Below are 20,434 nucleotides of genomic sequence, written 5' to 3'. Positions count from 1 at the left end.
AGACCGTCGAGATGAGTGGGGTTAGCGGGCTCCTTTTAAGGTTGGCACAGGAATTGGGGTGTTCCATGGCCAGCAACATGCCCGGCCACATTTAGTTTCCCTCCATTGCTGATATTTACAAACTTCACCAACTACTTATTTGAGGTTCAGTTGACCTCGGTGATGTCCAGTACAGGCTCAGAAACCTCTTTCCACTGATGTGCATGGCCAGGAATCCAACTCAGAACTGTAGCGCTGTGTACGAATTGCTGCAACGCTACTTGCAGATGTAGTGGTGGTATTGACGTGCGCCGACTGTGACAGTGATGGATCACGGGGCGGCGCGGGGTGCGGGGTTGGGCACGCGTTGTGGGCGTGGTGTGGACGCGCGCGCCGGGAGTGACAGATGACGGGGCGGCGCGGCGTGGGTGGTGAGGCACGATGAGATGTGGGAAAAGAGGATCGTAGCCAGCGCCCAGCGATTGGTCGAATAAGTGGGTGCTCGCAGCGACGTCCGCAGGTGGGGTATAAAGGGGGACGCGCGAGAGCACTCGGGGAGAGTTACCCAGTTGAAGACCCGAAGACGGAGCTGAAGACCTAGTGCCCCGAGACCCCTAGTCCCGCCGTCCTTGTGGGGACCGGGGCCCTGTGTGGCTCGGAGGCGAGGCTGTGGGACCCGGGGTCCGACGCCCCCGTGGGTCGGGCTGGGGACCCACAGTCGAGACGGATACCCCGGGCAGGGAGTGTCCCGAGTAGCTCAGTGGCGTTAGTCGCCGAGTAGCTAAGTGGATGTTGGTCATCCGAGTAGCTCAGTGGCGTTAGTCGCCGAGTAGCTAAGTGGGTGTTTGTCACCCGAGATACTAAGTGGATGTTGGTCATCCGAGTAGCTCAGTGGGCGTTAGTCGCCAAGTAGCTAAGTGGGTGTTTGTCACCCGAGATACTAAGTGGGTGTTTGTCACCCGAGATACTAAGTGGGTGTTTGTCACCCGAGATACGAAGTAGGTGTTAGTCACCTGTGAACGAGTTTGATAAAATAAAGAGTGTGTTACCCGTGAAGTCGTCTCCCGCCGAGTTACTACATTACAACTGGCGTCAGAAGTAAACCTGTCTTCAAAAAGTATGGACACGAGGAAGACTACCCGTACCCACGAGCGAGGTCGGGACGACGACGGCGTACCGGGGACACCAACCTCGGGAGGAGAGGACGAGGAGTTGCCGCCGATGCAGCACTTCGCGGTGATGGCCGACGCTCCGCTTGCCTCCGACACCAGCCTCCAAGACGCGCACTCCCGGTTGGCGGAGTTGCTACTCGCCGCCGCCGCTGTCTTGGCCGACATCTCCGTTCCGGCGAGCGGAAAAACGGCTGCGGGGTTGGTGGAGGAAGCGACGTTGGAGGAATCCCGCCAAAAGGCGCTTCGCGCCAAAAGTCTGGAAGTTGCCGCCGTTTTTGGGGGGCCGCCACCGATTGGCGGGAAAGACGGACGCCACGTGGCCGGACACCTCCGCTCAGCGCAGCCCACGTCATCAGCGCGCGCCGGAGCTCTCCATTTTGCGCCTGACAACCGAGCCGACATTTTACACAACTACAGCGGAGCGCGGGAAAATCTCTCCGACGTCGACGACGATCGGGTCCTCCAGCAAAGATTGCCCGCGCTGTCGGCGTTCAAGGCGGATGGGGGCGACTGGGGAGCCTTCCAACGAAGGTTCCTCGCTCATCAGGAGATGTCGGGGTGGTCCGACACCACTGCCCTGCGTGCGTTGCCAGCGATGCTTGACGACGACGCGCTTGCAGCCTTCACATCTGCTGCAAGGTCGTCCCGCTCTACGCTCCAGGCCGCACTACACCTGATGGCGAAGGTGTTCGGGCCGCCCTCCACGTGTCGCCACCAGTTCTACGATCGGCGGAAGGTGGCTGGAGAAACGACGCTCGCCTATCGCACGGCACTACTCGCCTTGGCGGACGCAGCTTTTCCCCGCATGGATAAGGAGGGGAAGGACGCCATGGTGACGGAGCAGCTGCTGGTGTTGGCCCACGAGTTGGGGGTCCCCATCAATGTGGCGGACGAGATGGATATCTGCTCCCTGGCGATCGCCACGAGCATTCACGCGTACGAGGTCCTCAAACGCAAGCCGGGGGTCGTCTGCAAATGGGCGGGGAACGCGGCACTGGCCGCCACGATCGCCGAACCTCAGCCAGCTGCGGATCAGGAGCAGGCCTTCGCTGCATCGCGTCCGGGGGTGTGGAGAACGGGAGGTCGTTCGCCCACACGTTCACCCCGCAAGCTGGAGCAACCGAAACCTACGACGTCCATCGTCTGCTACAACTGCGGCCTTCGGGGTCACGTCGCAGCCGGGTGCCGGGCTCCGCGTCAGCGCGCCACAGGACCACGTCGGGACGACGACCAGGGCCACAAGTCATCCCAACAAAACCCGGCAAGTCGCGGCACCTCACACGTTCGGTCCACAAACACGGCACATTCGGGTCGCCGCTTGGCGGTGGGGGGTTCGCGGCTGGGTGCCGGGGGTTCATTTCGGCGAGGGGGGTCCGTACGCGGCCCGCAAGCAGTCGAGTGGTCCGAATTGGCCCACAGGATCGTGGCTGCGTCGGCCGGGTCGTCCGTGGTAACGGGGTTCATTGACGGGGTTGAGGTCCGGGTGCTTGTTGACACGGGTGCGTCGGCCACCATCATCTCGGACCTTATTTATAACATTCTTCCCGTCCAAAGTAGACCCCTTCTGCCAGTAGACGTGCCATTTTATGCGGCGAATGGGGGATCCCTGGGGATCATCGGCCAGATTAGGGCGACTATTTGCATTGGTGACATCAAATTGGCGGGCCCTATTTTTGTATCATCATCGCTGGCCGTTCCCTGTTTGCTAGGTACGGACTTTTTGTCCAAAATGCCCATCAAAATTCTTATAGATCAGGCCTGCATAGAGCTTCCGTCAGGTCGGCGGGTTGCGTTCTTGACGGGCCCTACAAAAATGCGCACGGTTTGTGCGACGGTGCAGGCGCTGGCAACTCACACTGTACGGGTGCCCCCGGGATCGCAAATGTTAGTACCCCTTCGGTTCAGGAAGCCACTCGAGGTGGGTGCGGAGGCACAGGGGGTGCTGTTGGGGCCGTCTAACAGGGCCAGAAGGGGCCTCGACTTAGCGGTTGCTCAAACCATGGTGAGAGGGGACAGTGAGCCGTTCGTAATGGTCCTGAATACGGGGTCGCGGCCGGCCGTAATTGCGCAGGGAACGGTGCTGGCTCACGCCGCGCCGCTACCCGTTGAGGAACGGCTCGTGGCTCAAGCAGATTTCACTGTCAAGTCGCATCCTCCAAGTGATGAGGGGACTGAGTGGTTGGACTCGTTGTGTGCCGGTTCTGCTAACTTGTCCGAGGTGCAATTGGGAGCATTGAGGGGTTTGCTACTCGAGTTTGCTGATGTGTTCAGCAAACATAAGTACGATATCGGCTGCACTGACCTGTTGCGCCACCACATAGCTACAGGGGACGCGGCCCCTATTCGTCAGAATCCCTTCCGGCTCAGCCCAGCCGAGAAGGAACATGTGCAATCGGCGGTTAATGATATGTTGGCGGCCGATATCATTTCGCCCTCTTCTAGTCCGTGGGGTGCTCCTATTGTTCTAGTAAAGAAACAGGACGGGTCCTTGCGGTTTTGTGTCGATTTCCGCCGCTTAAACAAAATCTCGATGGCAGATGCGTATCCGCTCCCCAGGATGGATGAGTCGCTGGATGCCTTGGCGGGAGCACAGTTTTTTTCCACACTCGATCTGCTTTCTGGATTTTGGCAATTGCCACTCGATAACGAGTCTAAACCTAAAACTGCTTTCCGGACACCTGGTGGCCTATTTGAATTCAACCGTTTGCCCATGGGCTTACATTCCGCTCCCGCCACGTTCCAGAGACTCATGGAATTGGTTTTGTCGGGCCTCCAATGGGATACCTGTTTGATTTATCTCGACGATATCATCGTCTTTAGTCGGACTTTCGAGGAGCACCTCCAGCGACTGAGAGCGGTGTTCCTCAGGATGCGTTCCGCTAAGCTTAAATTTAAACCGGCTAAATGTTTTCTGCTTCGGGAATCGGTCAGGTATTTGGGCCATATCGTGAGTCGTTCAGGGATCTCGACGGACCCTGCTAAGACGCATTGCGTCAGCTCATGGCCAACGCCAACCTCGGTCACGGAGGTTCGCAGTTTCATTGGTTTCGCCTCCTATTACCGTCGTTTTGTCAAGCAATTTGCCACCATAGCCAGGCCCCTGCACGCTTTGACGGCTAAGGGTGTGAGGTTTCACTGGGGGGCGGAAGAGGAGGCTGCGTTCTGCTCCCTTCGTGACGCCTTGGTGCAGGCTCCCCCCTTGTGTTACCCCGATTTCACACAACCGTTTTTGCTTGACACAGACGCCAGCAACACGGGTATCGGGGGGGGTGCTCTCACAGGTGGTCGGGGGGGTTGAACGGGTGGTCGCCTACGGTAGTAGAGTTCTTTCCCCCGCCGAACAACGCTATTGCGTAACTCGTCGTGAATTGTTAGCGATTGTGTTTTTTACACAGCAATTCAGGCCGTATCTTTACGGCCGTCATTTTACGGTCCGTACGGACCATGCGGCTCTACAATACGCTATGCGCGTGGCACAGCCATCGGGCCAATTGTCCCGATGGTTGGAAGTCCTTCAGGACTACCAATTCACGACGATTTACCGCAAGGGATTGCGACACTCAAATGCGGACGCATTGTCGCGGTTGCCTCCGTGCACGGACTGCACATGTTTGTTGGGATCGGCGCGGTGCAAACCCCCGGTCGCCGGCACCCCGGGAGTTGCGCTCGCCGCCTCTGACACCCCGGGAGAGGACGCCCCCACGGGGAGGGATTCGCTGTTGTCGTTGCCCCTCGTTGAGTGGGGCCGTCTCCAGATGTCCGACAGCTCCCTACTTACGCTACGTCGGAAAGTTGGCGCTCCCGAGCTAGGGGAGGCGCGGGTCGGTTCCTGGGTGTGCAGACAGGGCCTTTTGATGAAGTGGGACAACATGTCCCGGCGTCACGTGCTCGTTGTGCCTGTTGCTATGCGGGGTAGGGTTGTTCTGGCAGCTCATGAACGCCTCATGCATCTGGGTTTTCACAAAACGCTCGCCCTAATCCAGCGAGACTATTATTGGCCGGGGATGGGTAACGACGTGGCGAATATTCTTAAGGGATGCGTAGGGTGCGCCAAAAGGAAACCGCCACCATTGGCAGCTAATCCACCGCTGCAATCCATTCAGGTTTCGCGTATAAACGAATTGGTAGCGTTGGACATCTTGGGGCCCTTTCCGGCTACACCAAGGGGAAATAGGTTCCTGCTGGTTGGCGTGGAATACTTCACCCGATGGCCTATGGCATGGCCGCTCGCCAACCAGTCGGCTGCGGCGGTGGCGGACGCCTTTGTCCAGGGTTATGTTTTGGACAAGGGCGCCCCCGAACGCTTGCTGACGGATCAAGGAAAGAATTTTTCGAGCGTTTTGTTGCGCGAGGTGTGCGACCTGTTGGGTACAAAGAAAGTGCGTACTTCCCCCTACCACCCGCAGACTGACGGGATGGTTGAGCGTCTGAACAGGACGATTACGTCTATGTTGTGCCAACAGGTCTGCGACGATCAGGTTGATTGGGACTTACAGGTGCCGGGGGTACTCGCGGCCTATCGAATGGCCCCTCATGCGGCGACGGGGTTTTCCCCATTTTTTCTTATGTATGGGCGGGAGGCCGATCCGGCCATGGACGTCCAACTGGGGATTTCCCAGCCACGTGCAAAATCTAAATTGGCAGACCACATCAAATTTAATATCGCCAAATTGGCTGAAGCGCGGGAGGCGGCGAGGTTGAATTCGCGATCGCGGCAAATTGCGAACGAGAGATTGCATTAGCGGAGGGTGCATACGCATGATTGGAAACCGGGCGATAAGGCCTGGCTGCATTGTCCACATGCACCGTTGGCTACGTCCCCCAAGTTGTTGAGACCTTGGAGGGGACCGGTGGAAATTGTGCGGGTTGCACGACCCCAGAGTATACAGATTAAATGGGGGAAACGCCGTTGGTATGTGCACCCCTCCCGACTGAAGCCCTATGCGGCACCGTGTGACCCCGTTCTGTGCCGTGACGACCGGGCGTGTGATGTGACCGTCGACTCGGGGAGGGAGGTGTCGCAGGCTGATCCTCACGTGTCTCCACCTGACCCACCCCCAGGTGCCTCGGGCTTGACGGCTGCTGACCGTCGGGAGCCTGAACCCCGGGGCACGCACGGGTCCTCGATGCCTGGCCGATGTCTTCCTGAACCGCCGGCACCACCGGACGTTCAACCGCGTCTGGTGCCGTACGACGGACCGGCAAGGCGGACTCGGGCTAGGGCTCAACAATTTTCATGAAGACGTTTTTTTCACCGAGCTCGCCCGGTGTTCCCCTCTGCCGGGGTATTGTCCCGTTGTAGGGACGCTCAGAAAGAAAAGGACACCGCACGAGTCGAAAGAAAAAAAAAAAAAAATTTTGTCCATTTATTTTCCTTTCTGCATACACATTGCTATTGTCACTCGCCGGTTTGTATATATTGTTCTATTGTCGCGGTGGCATTGGTTGATGGTTGCGGATGGTAGTGTTCGCGTCGTGTTGTGTTGTTACGTTAGTTGTTGTTCTTGTTGTTGTGTTGTGTTACGGGGCACACAGGGCGGTTTGTATATTTTTATAGCAGCCGGGTCGGCTGCGAGCTATGTGGTAGGGGGTGATGTAGTGGTGGTATTGACGTGCGCCGACTGTGACAGTGATGGATCACGGGGCGGCGCGGGGTGCGGGGTTGGGCACGCGTTGTGGGCGTGGTGTGGACGCGCGCGCCGGGAGTGACAGATGACGGGGTGGCGCGGCGTGGGTGGTGAGGCACGATGAGATGTGGGAAAAGAGGATCGTAGCCAGCGCCCAGCGATTGGTCGAATAAGTGGGTGCTCGCAGCGACGTCCGCAGGTGGGGTATAAAGGGGGACGCGCGAGAGCACTCGGGGAGAGTTACCCAGTTGAAGACCCGAAGACGGAGCTGAAGACCTAGTGCCCCGAGACCCCTAGTCCTGCCGTCCTTGTGGGGACCGGGGCCCTGTGTGGCTCGGAGGCGAGGCTGTGGGACCCGGGGTCCGACGCCCCCGTGGGTCGGGCTGGGGACCCACAGTCGAGACGGATACCCCGGGCAGGGAGTGTCCCGAGTAGCTCAGTGGCGTTAGTCGCCGAGTAGCTAAGTGGATGTTGGTCATCCGAGTAGCTCAGTGGCGTTAGTCGCCGAGTAGCTAAGTGGGTGTTTGTCACCCGAGATACTAAGTGGATGTTGGTCATCCGAGTAGCTCAGTGGGCGTTAGTCGCCAAGTAGCTAAGTGGGTGTTTGTCACCCGAGATACTAAGTGGGTGTTTGTCACCCGAGATACTAAGTGGGTGTTTGTCACCCGAGATACGAAGTAGGTGTTAGTCACCTGTGAACGAGTTTGATAAAATAAAGAGTGTGTTACCCGTGAAGTCGTCTCCCGCCGAGTTACTACATTACACAGACATAGACACACACATACCTAAAATACAGTATATCCACATTAGCATTTACAAATGTTATTAATGCATGATGTATATTAGTCAGAAAAATACCAAAATGGATCAATCCTACGTTATTCATGTGTAGTGTCTGATTCAGAGACAAGGTTTGGTGGATGAAGCTTCTTCATTTAACAACTTTCACGGTCTCGTCCACACACTCTCCACAGTTGCTTAGCCTAGCGTGTACAAAACATAACCGTCTAACACCGACGGCGCTGACTGAGATAGCCAACTACCATCTTGTAGCGCAATATCTAGCGAAGACGGCAGCGAAGACGGTGACAAGACGACAACAACGCCGAGACGAGTCCACTCCCAGAACCAGCAGCCTCGAGCCCCCGCTCTCGGCTCCTTTTATGCTACCAGCACAGCCATCACCCACATGTTTCATAAAACAGTCCCCATTACGTACACCGTGTAGAGCCAAAGCATGCATTCGATAAAGCAGTGTTGAGCAAGGTTCGCCTGTACAGCAATCCCTCACCGACTGCGGTGGTTTGGTTCCTGAAAAAGGCCACGGTAGGCAAATCCGCGGTTGATAAAGTACAGGGGCCTATGGGAAATTGGGGGTTAGGGGAACCAACGGACACAGTCAGACTCGTTATAGCTTAACTAACTTGCCTGTTTATGAAGTAAACAGGGAATAAAACAGTATAATACAGAATAATATAATAAAACAAATTAACATTACATTAACTTTTCGTACTTTTAATATTAACAATGATGATTACAATGAGACCATGGGGGAAGGGGTAGTTAGAAAGAGGCGGGGCTCAGCCCACCCTCCCCCTCTTCATCTGGATTATCAATGACAGATGAGTGGGCAGGCGTATGTGTGTAGTGGATTAACGCGCGCCAAGCGGGGAAATTGTAAACACGTGTGCGTTGTGGACAGTGGGGTCGTATCAGGACAAGCAGGTGTTGCTGGGGTACAACGGCCGGAGGGAGATGGCTCGTTAGGTAATTATGGGATGCAGGGCAGTGATTGGCCGGTTGTTGTTGTCAGAGACGAGGTGGCGCCAGTAAGTCTGGGGATGGGAGCAGGTAGCGGCGGGGCAGCGGGGCCGCGGGCGGTCGGGGGGCGGGGGGACGACGGTTAATTAATTGGAAATTAATAAGGACGGGGATAAATACGGGAACGTGAGAGTGAGACGGGGAGTTGTGCTGGGAGCTGGATGGAGACGGTCGGAGCAGAAGAAGAATAGGTTAGCAATGGAGCAAGAGAAGAAGAGATGAGAGATAGAATAGGGTAGCAGTGGAGCAGGAGAAGAAGAGACGAGAGGAAGGATAGGCTAGCAGTGGAACAGGAACGGAGAGAGAGGCAGTCAGAGTGAGACGATCGAAGCCGAGACGGGCGAAGCAGAGAGGAGAGTCGGGGGAGAAAGAGACGGAGAGAGAGTGAGGGAATGGAGCGAGCAAGGCCAGCGGAGCGCGGCGAGCGAGCGGAGAACGCGTTGGATTCTGGGTGGCGGAATGTGCTGAGTTTGATAAAATAAAGTGACGACGGAAAAAAAGTTGTCCGCATAAAGTACGGCACTACACGTGTACGCCATCGAAATTTTATCAAAAGAAAAACTAAAATAACTTTATTGGTACGTTTTCAGGTACCGAGGCTCCCACAAAGCCATTCGGAAGGGTGTATGGCACAGTTTGGCGCCAGCTATCATAGTGTGGTCATGTCGCTACAGTTCTCTGCGGTGAGGACAGTACAATGTATTTAAAAACAATGGCATTATGCCTCTCAAAATCAAATTAATGCTAATTACTTGCGCGTTCCGAGATTCAGCGGTAAACGGGACCAATCCTGCAACTTACTGACGTCTCGCAATGGGAAAGGGTTAATGTGAATGCAGTTGCTATGCGAAACAGTACAACAAAGCAGATGGACAGCTAATAAGCCACGCAGCGCCACGGGTGGCCACGGGTGGATTTGTGGCATGGAGGAGAACCGCGGGCCCGCCAAATATGTAAATGCGTGTTGCGGACTCGTGCGTACCCGTGGATACTCAACATTTCCAGGCCACGGTTGGTAAATTGTTATACATATAATAAACCCTGTATACATGATTGGACGGTTGGCACGGGATTGCTGTATATATTATTTGTATCTAGGCTGTGGTTTGCGAGAATCTGGATGACTGCGTAAATCTACACCGAATCAAATTTTGTTCCATACGCTACACAGGCTCGGCAGAATGATATTTGATGCGAGTCTTTTCCAGCATCTGATCAAATGTATGTGGTCAATGATTGAAAATCCTTTCGTAATCCCAGTTTGCTCATGTGGTTGCTTGGCCCCTACATTTTCTGATATTCTGTTCCCAATTATCGTCACGATCAATAATAATCTAATAGATCTGTAATGAAGAAAACTGCCAAGTTAGGCTCCAGATAAAAACGAACAAAACAATAGTAAAGTAACAGTTGCTTTAAAAAAGCAGGGTATGTGTTTGAGGGACAGAATTGGACACAGTTGGGAAACACAGTAGTGTGTTTACATAGGGCATTTACTGAAGAGAGAATGGGAATCAAACTGATTAAATTAAGTGGTGGATAACCACCGGTTCAAATGCTTTTGGAATTTTTTGTTATTTAATATAAATAACAACTTACGAGTGCCTACAGAAGAATGGCTGTAATCTGAGGTACATGCCTGGCAGTACAGCGACAGAAAGACAATCTCGTGGATCGGTAGACCGGTAAAAAATGTAAGTGGGCTTTGGCATCACCCGTCGCTATAAGGGACGATCGCCAGTGGTGGAGACTAACAACAGAGTGGCAGCCAAACGAGGGACGAAGACGAGAGGACGTCCACCATAGAGACAGATCGACGAGATCACCTCGCGTAGCAGCGGCTCGATGGATTGTTGCATGGCGTGACCGTGAGGATTATTGACGGTTTGAGGAGGCCTTGAGCATGTTGACGATCACAGGGACACAGCCTGAGCCCTGGTTGGCGTGTCCCATTCGTTATGCCGTGGTTAACGCAGCGCACGCACACACACCTTGCTTAAATGCCTCAACAAACATTCATAGCTCGCACAAATAATGCATGTGGGCTAGACACACGGAGAAATCATGCTCGCCTTCTATTTCAAGGTTTGCTGATTCGGGCGCAAGCCCCACCGTCTGGAGACGTGTTCAGTGCGTTCACACACACACAAACAGCCAGCTGCTCCCTGCTGCCGCTCACACACATCCCATGGTGCTCGCCTCTAAAGTAGGTCAGTGTGTGTGCATGCCGCTCTGCTGGCTTAAATTGACCAAATGAATTAATGCAAAATACAACACTCTCTTCCGAAGACAATGCGAGGCATGCCGTGCTCCGGTTCGATACTTACAGCAGTGCGTACTAACAATGTGTACTTGTACAGCAAGCCCTTTGTCAATGCACTGCTGGATGAGGCCCTCACTGCACACCATGCGGTGGCGTTTTCTTTTGTTTACCTATACTTCACCATGTTGGTCATTTCTGATAATGATACAGTCATAACAAAAATAAGATATCACATTGTTATATTGCTATTATTATAATTTGTCCTGATCACATGAATGAATGCGAATTTCCCCAACACTCAAAGATTCAAGACCAAAAACTGTACACCTCAATTTTCTTTAAGATGTTACTGCAATCACGAGACAGTGATCTCAAGAATGAATCTGCCAGCAATGCGTCCCAATTGGCACAGAGGATTTACCATCTTCCGTCATAAATATCAGCAGAATTCATAGCTTGTCAGAAAAATCCAATGCTCAACGAGACTGTCAGCACACCCACCCTGGGACCCCTCCCCCCTCGTACCCAATCCCTCGTATCCAATCCCTCAACGCCTAACACAACAGACGCAGGCACTTCACTCTACTCTATGTTGAACGTCTTTTAGCACCGTACGTAACCAACCCGTGCAATACCATAGGGGCCGTCCATAAGTGACGTCACACACCTGGGGGGGTCTGACTTTTTGTGACGCTGTGTGACGAAGGGGGGTCAAAAATCGTCCAAAATCGCCTGACGTAATTTATGGATGGCCTCATACCCGTCAACCCCTCATCAATGTATACATTATTACAGACCAATTCAGACCTTATTGGTCACCCCGTGCCCTTAAAAACCTCAAAGTTCATCCGACAGAGTCCCATCACAAGGTCGAAATACAAACAGACAAAAAAGGGGGTTTAGCCCATATTGAAACGAATGTACCCCGTATAGACCTGATAACTCAATTTCCCTGCACAAGAATACGGGTAAACCCGTATGGGGCGACAGGTATGCAATATCCGCAGTCACAGAGCGGCCCTCTGGATGTGGGTCCATCTGTGCAGTGCTCAGGACCAAAGGGGGACCCCCCCCCCCTCACGCTCCCCCCCCCACCAAAACTTTCACCAATTTTCCAGATCTTGTTTTTCATCATAAATTTGGCGAGGCACACCGCAACGAGTCGATTTGAACTACAGAGGCGAGGAAAACAGCGACAGTTCACATGGAAGGGATGGCCGAGATTCCCAGAAGTCCCCAACTAAGCGACTCCATCCAACATCCTCTCACCACCCTGACCCTCCCCGGCGCCGCTGGCTCCAAAAACGCCTCTCAACCCGCTTGCCCCCTTGGCTACGGTGTTGCTCTGCCCGTTGTTCCAGGGGAAGTGTTGTTGGCACGCAGCTCGTGACGATCGGCCACGCAGGGGGGGGGTAAAAAAGGGGACGGGGGAGGTGGTGGGGGTCACCTTGCAACAGGGAGAGAGAGGGGGGGGGAGGTGCAGCCACAATGACAGGAAGGAAGCTCCACCAACGCCGCTTCCTCTATGAGCCCGTTGGCGCCCGCGGGGGGCTCCGCGCAAGTCGAACGCAGCAACAGCAGCCCCCATCCCCCAGCCTCACTTGGTACAAACTCCTCGCTTTGTGTCGACGACGGATGTGGTTGTAACCGCGCGGGTGTCCAATAAACGAGGAGCGTGATTCATTCATCAGGGAACGCGCCAGATCGCGTCCTCGGCTCTCACCTGGCAGGCAGTGGCTCTTGTTGTCGTCGTCGTTGTTGCCTTGTGCAGTGGCTGTGGTCCTGGTGGTGGTTAGACGATTGCCACAGCGACCCTGAACGGAGGGACTTTCACACAGCGGCGGCTTGCAGAGTTGGCTGGCCAGCAGGATGTCGACGCGAGGTGATGTGAGGTCCATCCTGAAAAAAAAAGAAATAATCTTAAGGAGGAGATTGGATCATCACTCCGTCTGTCAGTGTTCGGGGATGGGCCGCTTCCATGTCTCGCGGGCCGGATGCTGCCGCCGTCTTCCCAAATCTCCCCGCCATAGACGCCAGCGGTTCCCACTGCGACTTTCGGCCACAAAGTGTGGCGGGCTCACACACGCCCCGCCGTTTAGAGGCATACAACACGCACACACTTTTAAAACCTATTACGTACTCCTCCCATCCACCTCTCTTTGTGAAATGCCTACGCCAAGACGTAATTAACAATAAACTTTGTAGTTAGGGTCGAGTCAATCACGTGCATTACCCAACAAGTTGGGAATTCCCGTGCAGCACCGCGCGCTTCTGTTGTAATGCCGTTGCCAATGCATTTAACACATTCCTGCGGAGGGAGCTGGTAGGAACGTTGGGTTGCTCGGTCAATGGCCAGGGTCAACGGCGGCGTGGTGTATTCCGCAAATATGGCCGACTGTGCGGGCGGGCACAAGCCGGCGTGAGTAGGTTAAACGTTACGTTTTATAAGGGCACCACGGGGTGACCAGCCCCTCCTCACCCAGCCCCACCCAGCCCCTCCCACCCCCCACCCAGCCCCTCCCTTCCCCACCCAGCCCCTCCCCACCCTCCCCTCTCCACCCAGCCCCACCCCTCCCATTTTTGGATTCACGACGGACGGACAGACACAATAATCCCCTGTGGGCTGGTGGAACCAGGTGGTTCCTACCAGTATAAAAATGTGTATATTAGTAGTTGTAATTATTAACTTCACATTGATTTCACCTGAATGTGTTGTTGTTTGAGGTCCCACATACCAAACACTCTTAAAAACAAATATTGGGACTCATTGCAGTGATGCTCTCCCTGGAACACTCTAGTGCACCATCATCTGTAAGCAGAGGCAACATCAATCATCAACAGCAATATGAATTGCATCACCATCGGCATTATCGCCATCTCTCCATCAACTTCATAAGCCATCATTCATGCGATAAACATAATCACTTTCCATTATCTTCATATACAATCTGCTGTTATAACTATCATAATATCATTTACATCTTCATTATCTTTTGTTTTCATCATTGTGTGACCCTTCATTCCGCCACTTTCACACAAAGTTAGAGCTTTGAGAACAAAAAAACCTGCTCTCAAGTTTACGTACAAGCGCAGAATAAACATTGCGTAGTTGAGGCGCCAAACGTGAACACGAATTTGTGCATAATGGGCCACAGGCCCTCTCAACGATTAGCACGGTTGGCCACGTACGGTGCGAAGGAAGTTCAACATACATACATGCGAGACGGTGGGATCCCACACAGTGGCTGAACGTTTCCACTTATTTGTGGAAGGTTTTTGCTCGCGGTTGGCTCGCTACCTAACTAAGCCCCACTTCGGGGCCCATTCCACAATTGTGGAATGATAAAATTGGTGGTAATTGTGAGAGTAAAATTAGATATGCAGTTGTACACTTGGGACACGTCTCTCGGATGGTATTTGACTACCGTGCACATTGAGCATTTAATTGAATTAACATAAAAACAAAATCACCAAAATGTAATGTGAGCTTGTTATTCACCCACTTTGTACCACTTGACCCTTTGGTAATTTGCTATGATTTCCGACTTGTATTAAATGTAACAAAAAAATCCCCTTTAAAATCGATTGCAGCGAGCACAAGGCACGCATTTCTTTACGATAAGAAAGTGAACACTGAATACAGCCTGAAACTGTGGTCACATACGGTTTGTTATAGCCTACCGGGGTCACTGCCGTACTACAAGCCTGTAAGCAAATCTGTCAAGAACATTTCGTGACAATTTCTGTATACTCTATATATAGAAATGCAGCATTCGAGCAATGTGCTCCAATTTATAACGTTGTTATCACGGAACCAACATCGGAATCAGAATCTCTAGCTTAGACTGGAGTAATCCGATGAGCTATGAAGCTCTTTTTCACAGATTTCCAGTATGGGCAGGTCAGCAAATTACAACAGCAAACACGATATGATTGCAAAATAGTGAAAATGGAACGCAGCTCACTAAATATAATTTTATTATATAATTCCGATTTATCAAGCTTGAGCAAGGCAGCAAAAACATCAACAAAACAGTCCCTCAATAAAATGGCAGATGCATAGCAGTTTAGCATTTTGCACAGGATGACTGAAATGATAACTTGATAGTAAACCCACCATGGGCCACATTTCTGATTCCACAGATGTGCACATCATGCATTATATATGGACTATCAGTATACTCATGCTGATGATGATGAACAAAGACAATGTATTTTGCTCACTGTTGCTCAGAGCACAATATTCCCTATCTAAGTCGCTATTATCTCAATTGTTATAACGAATGGCCCACATGTGAACGTTGTTGACTTTCACAGCACATACATATAAGTCTTCTGTTTTCACGTTTCTGTTGTAGTTTGAAAGTTCGCATTGGCCGGGAAGCGCTCCTTTTTTTTAAACGGCTGTTAATGTCTTGCTGTTCTGTGCTCGAAGAGGAACTCCCAGCGCTTCTGCCAATGAAGGCATCAATCGCGTCCCATGCACTGCCTTTCCTGTTCTGCGCCGGTGTCTCGCGCACCACGCGATTATCTTTTCAGAAGTCAATGCTCAGAAGTGGAGTTTCACTTTCGGGGTCGGGTCACCTCGCCCCCCCCACCTCACTGCCCCACCATTCTACGCATTATTACGATCCACTGGCTGCAATTTAACCCAATAATCAGATTGTTTTAAGCCTCGTTTTTTTTACTCTCATGATTTGATTGTTTCTCATTTGTCCGGTCTCGTTTGTACAGGTGTTAGATAAAATGTAACATTGGCTTTTCACATGCATATCATTTTGTTAAAAACATTTATTCGCTTACATCAGTGGTGTCCAAACTTTTTGCAAAGAGGGCCACATTTGATAAAGTGAAGATGCCCGGGGGCCAATAGTTCCTTTTGACATTGTTTTAACCACAAAGGTTACGTGGAAATACACACTGTTATAAAACAATTTTCATTGTCACAATTACCTTTATTTTTCAAATGACAATGTAACCAAATATAAGCCACTCAGGCAGACGGGAACAACTCTAAAAACGCAATTCTGCCTTTCATTCAGTCAGATAACATTGAACAAACTGTATAGAATACCTTAAATTTCCATGAGTTTTATGATGTATTTATTCTGACAGAGCTGGCGAGCCATAACTAACACATTATAAGACCGAAGCTGCGGGTCGTATGAAATCTGACCGCGGGCCGGACTTTCGACATTCCTGGCTTACATAATACAATGCACGCATTGCGAGTCTTAAATATATATTAATTGATAAATGATTAAATTGATATACTATTCATAACATCCCGATTAGCACCTCTGATTAACACAGTTGGCTATGTACTGTGTGAATGAAGTTGAACATACATTCATCACATGTTTTGGCATTTCATAATATTGAAAAATAGTCAAAAGCAGTTCTCTCATTGAGAGACTATCCCAACCTTAGCAATACTAAGTACAGGAATGTACAATTTCCAATACTGAATCATTGTTACCAGTGGAAATGATGACTACCCCGCAATTACTTGAACAGGGAGAAACTTTGACTTTTGAGTCCACGTGATACACGTATATGGTAGGACAGACGAATTCCATGCTGGCAATATAATGGAGACATGGCTTCGGAGTTAAGCACAGGAATACATTGCTGCTGCTGTTGCTAGTATGTATGTTGCACTTCTTTGCACCGTACCTAGCCAACTGTGTTAATCGGAGGTGTGGCAGAAGGACAACAAAACTAAACACAAAAATAATTTCTAAAGAAATGAGCTCGTGCTGTTGTATTGGAATAATAAGCACTGGCATGGTCGCAGTGTGCAATTCGTGGAAGTAAACGGATGCAATGGCGGAGCCAGGATTTTCAGGTAAGGGGGCATCCCCTCCAGCAATGAAAAATGATAGTTGTTAGTGAGTAAGGACTTGTCCCTTGCTTTTTTTCGACGCGTGTGCGGCTATGGCGCAGCCATCGATCGAGGGTCGAATTCGAACCGTGTGTGATCGGCATCGCGCACGCTGAAGGTGAATGCCTTCAGGGAAGTCGTGTACTGTAAACGCAACTGCGCACAAGTGGGAGTCACTTATTACTGCTTTTCCGTTACTTATTGCCAGTTATGGACTAAGACTATTGTCCCATCATCTCATAGAGGCCCTGGCACATAATAATAATATTATAATGGTCTCAGACTATTGTCCTATCATCTCATAGGCGCCCTGGCACGTAATACTATGATACACAGTGGCAGTAGGGGTCGCAAAATGCCGATGTATTACTAATAAACCCCAATGATCTGATCGAAATTAGGAATCCGATCGAAATTCCTAATTTCGATCGGATCATTGGGGGGGGGGGGGGGGGGGGCACGTGCCACCCCACCCTCCACTGACTCCGGATGAATACATTATTTAAGAACATAACATCCAGTGGCAAATTAAAGCATGGGAGAGTTGCATGGCTTGAAGCACAACATTAACTCATTATGCATGCTATTACATAACAGAAGCTGACATAGTTCAGATGTAGTTAAATATGTGAGTAAGGGATGCATGAGAAATAGCTATAGCCTCTTTCATCAAATGTACACCTATGAAAATTGCATTTGACCAATTTCCATCAATTAGTATTTGTGGAATGTAGTAGGATTGCATTTGAACATAACTATTTAGTATAAATACCATATTTTGTCATGCGTTAATTGAAATTGTTGGTGAAAAATACATTGGAACCCAAGGTACATGAGATTACTCCAAGATATTTTGAAGAGCATTTAGCACCTGAATAAAATGTAAATATTGTATCATGTTATATGTAGGTATAAGAGATAGTGTGCTGGGACTAGGCCCTTTTAGACTAATCAGAGTCGAAGAGTGGCCTTAGACCTAGGTAGATGTCTGTGGCAGCGCAGGGCATCTTGGTCAACCACATAAGATGTTATTTTGAGATCAATAAAGATGGTTGAATATACCTATTGTTATCTAACTGTCAGTTGGTACTGTGGAGGTAGCAGTTATAGTATTTTGCCCAGATATGACACCAAATTGCGTGCCATTTAAGAATGTGATGGCCTCCAAATACGAACCACGCTGCATTCTAGATATAATTTCTTGGATTTTGGACTGAGCACGTTTCCACAAGGCCCTAAAATGATGGGGATGTATAATTCCACCGCATTTGTGAAGGGGATGTGCATTTGCCAATTTCAAATCATTAGGTACTGAGTTTGAAGATAATTGACAGATTTCAAATATGCTACAGAGGCTTTGTAATGGAGTTTGATGCGGACTTTAATAACAATTCCGGGATACCATTGGGGCCAGCTGAATTTGAATTTTCCCTCCAGAAAATTACATAATTTTAAATGGCACCAATCTTACAAAGTCTTTTAATCTGAATTATTGTAGACGGTAAAAAAAGAGCAAAAGATGAAAGCATTTGTGTTGTTAAATCCCGCTTCTACAAGTTGATGATTCAAGGCATGCATTATATATTTCCTCACCTACGATATCATGATTACATGGAGTGTGGAATTTTCATTGCTGAACTAGAGCTGAATGCTGGGGATGAGTGAGTGTAAAAACCACTGTGTGACATTTTCTTTTGCGATGATATTTCATTAAATTTTAAGTTTCACCAGACTTTTGAGATGTTATCACAATTGACTCATATAATGTACACACACGTACGCCAGATTGTGTGTGTCTTTAACGCAGTGCTTGAACAATGCGTCATATAATTTAGTGGATTTGGCTCAAAGCTGAACAAAACCATCACGAGGCCATTGGCAAACCTGTGTCCTCGTGATCTGGCGGCTTATTACATTTGTATGCTGGATATTTATGCTTCAAGCCTTGGCTTAGGGAGTGGCTGCTATGTCACTTTGCAGCCATTATCACTGAAAGGGACAACAGCACTAAATCACTGTGCGATTTTTTTTATTCTTCGATGTATCGGCAAAGAGATTTATAAGTCAACTACTGTGAGCCAGCAGTAAAATTCCGGAAGGCACATGGTGTCCCTGAGAGAGATTGTAGTATTATACCTACTTGTGTACTCTTAGGTTGTTTCGGTAAAGTCACGTCGGTAAAAAAATAATAGAAATAAAATAATAATAAATGAAAATAAATCAATTAAATCACGACGTTTCGGAGGCAACACAAGTCTCCGTCTTCAGGTGGGACCGTCACAGCCAAATTTACTGTATCAGGTGAAGGGAAGTCCAAGAGACAATATCTTATATACTGTTAAGGGTAGGGGGGAGGAGCTTATCTAAATGTGGCAGTCAGGTGGGGGGGGGAGGTGGGCGGGGATAGATGGGTACCTGTTAAGCACCTCCGCAAGAATTACGTCCGGTGTTGGCTTCCAAAACCAAAAAATAGCAGCACTGTTAAACCTACTTGTGTGTTTTACAATAGTCCCATATAATTATTGTTTGATGAAGCCGAGGTGTTATTAAACAACTGACAACATTGGCTATCAAGCTGCTACTTCGGTGAATGTAAGTTAAACAATTTTAGGGTGTTTTTATGCTCTCACTGATGACTAATTGATTCCCCCCACCAGCTGATTCTCCCTCCAAGAGTTCTATCTAGAGTGTTTGACGCCACCCACGAGTTAATTTCACCTACCAAGACTATCATACCCCTTTTCCACTGGCAGATTTGAGCCATGCCAGCACGGGGCTATTATGTTACGGGTGGTTTTCCACTGGTTATTTACAGAGCGAACACCAAAGTGTGATAAGCTGACCTAACTACCATCTGACTGGCTCGGAGCCAAGCAGTGCCAGAGTAGGGGTTAATCATTTTCACTATACTCTGTGCCAGTCGGCACTTTCGGGACTCGACTCTTTCATTGCGGCATGACTCAGGGTTGTGACCCCCCCCCCACACATTGATAGACAGATGGACACAGCGAATACATGAACACTTTCGACTTTAGTTGCAAAGTATTAAAAACGCAATACAGAAAATCAAATCATGCTCACCATCAGTGGTGACCAGGAATGTTGTCTCCACCTCTGCTTGATTTCTGAAATGTTTGGCTGTGCATTTTATCAGTTATAGTGCTGCTACATCCTGCTAACGCGTTGTGGTTATTGGGGCCACTGAAATAAACTCATTGCTGAAGACACTGGCACATCATGCATTCTTTGCGAAACGAGGGAACGGCATTTTTTCACACATTATAGAATATTTGCGGTCCGCATTCCCGTGACTACACATAATTAAGATAATTTCATTGTTTTGTAGCATATAAATGTTACCTCGAAAATGGCCTCCATAAATGCTATTACACTACTGTGATAATTACATGGGAATGCAACGTTTCCCATCCAGATTGTGACAACTTGCAGTCAACTGAACTGTAGACCCCATTGCAATTCACATAAATGTCTCGGGGCCACACCCAGAGTTAGAAATGAGAAAAGTGAGAGGTGCCTGCAATACGCCCACTGAGAATCGGAATCCAGCCCACAGTGTTTGACAAAGCCCCCCCCTCCTCCGTTCCTTTTGGGATGCCACGTTATTTTCACAGTCACCAGGGTGTCAACAGGAAACCGTTACGCTGACTGCATTAGAATGCGCACAAAG

General features: G+C 50.1%; 1 protein-coding gene across 2 annotated transcripts in view; it reads right to left on the bottom strand.

Moving 5' to 3' along the window:
• The window catches only part of MID1 (midline 1), a 72,111-nt gene extending 52,035 nt beyond the window's left edge, over window positions 1-20,076 (bottom strand). Inside the window, exons 1-2 of one of the 2 annotated variants that reach the window (XM_078864806.1) lie at window positions 19,828-20,076; window positions 12,586-12,761 (exon numbers count right to left, since the gene is read on the bottom strand). In XM_078864806.1, the coding sequence (XP_078720932.1) occupies window positions 12,586-12,760 (175 nt within the window). In that variant the 5' untranslated portion in view covers window position 12,761; window positions 19,828-20,076. The remainder of the gene's footprint in view (window positions 1-12,585; window positions 12,762-19,827) is intronic. The other variant, XM_078864805.1, reaches the window with a different exon arrangement.
• Window positions 20,077-20,434: the final 358 nt, after the last annotated feature.

The sequence above is a fragment of the Lampetra fluviatilis genome, chromosome 19 (assembly GCF_964198595.1).
Source record: "Lampetra fluviatilis chromosome 19, kcLamFluv1.1, whole genome shotgun sequence".
Lineage (NCBI taxonomy): Eukaryota > Metazoa > Chordata > Hyperoartia > Petromyzontiformes > Petromyzontidae > Lampetra > Lampetra fluviatilis.
The sequence above is the reverse complement of the archived record's forward strand: the minus strand, read 5'-3'. Positions and strand labels throughout refer to the sequence as shown.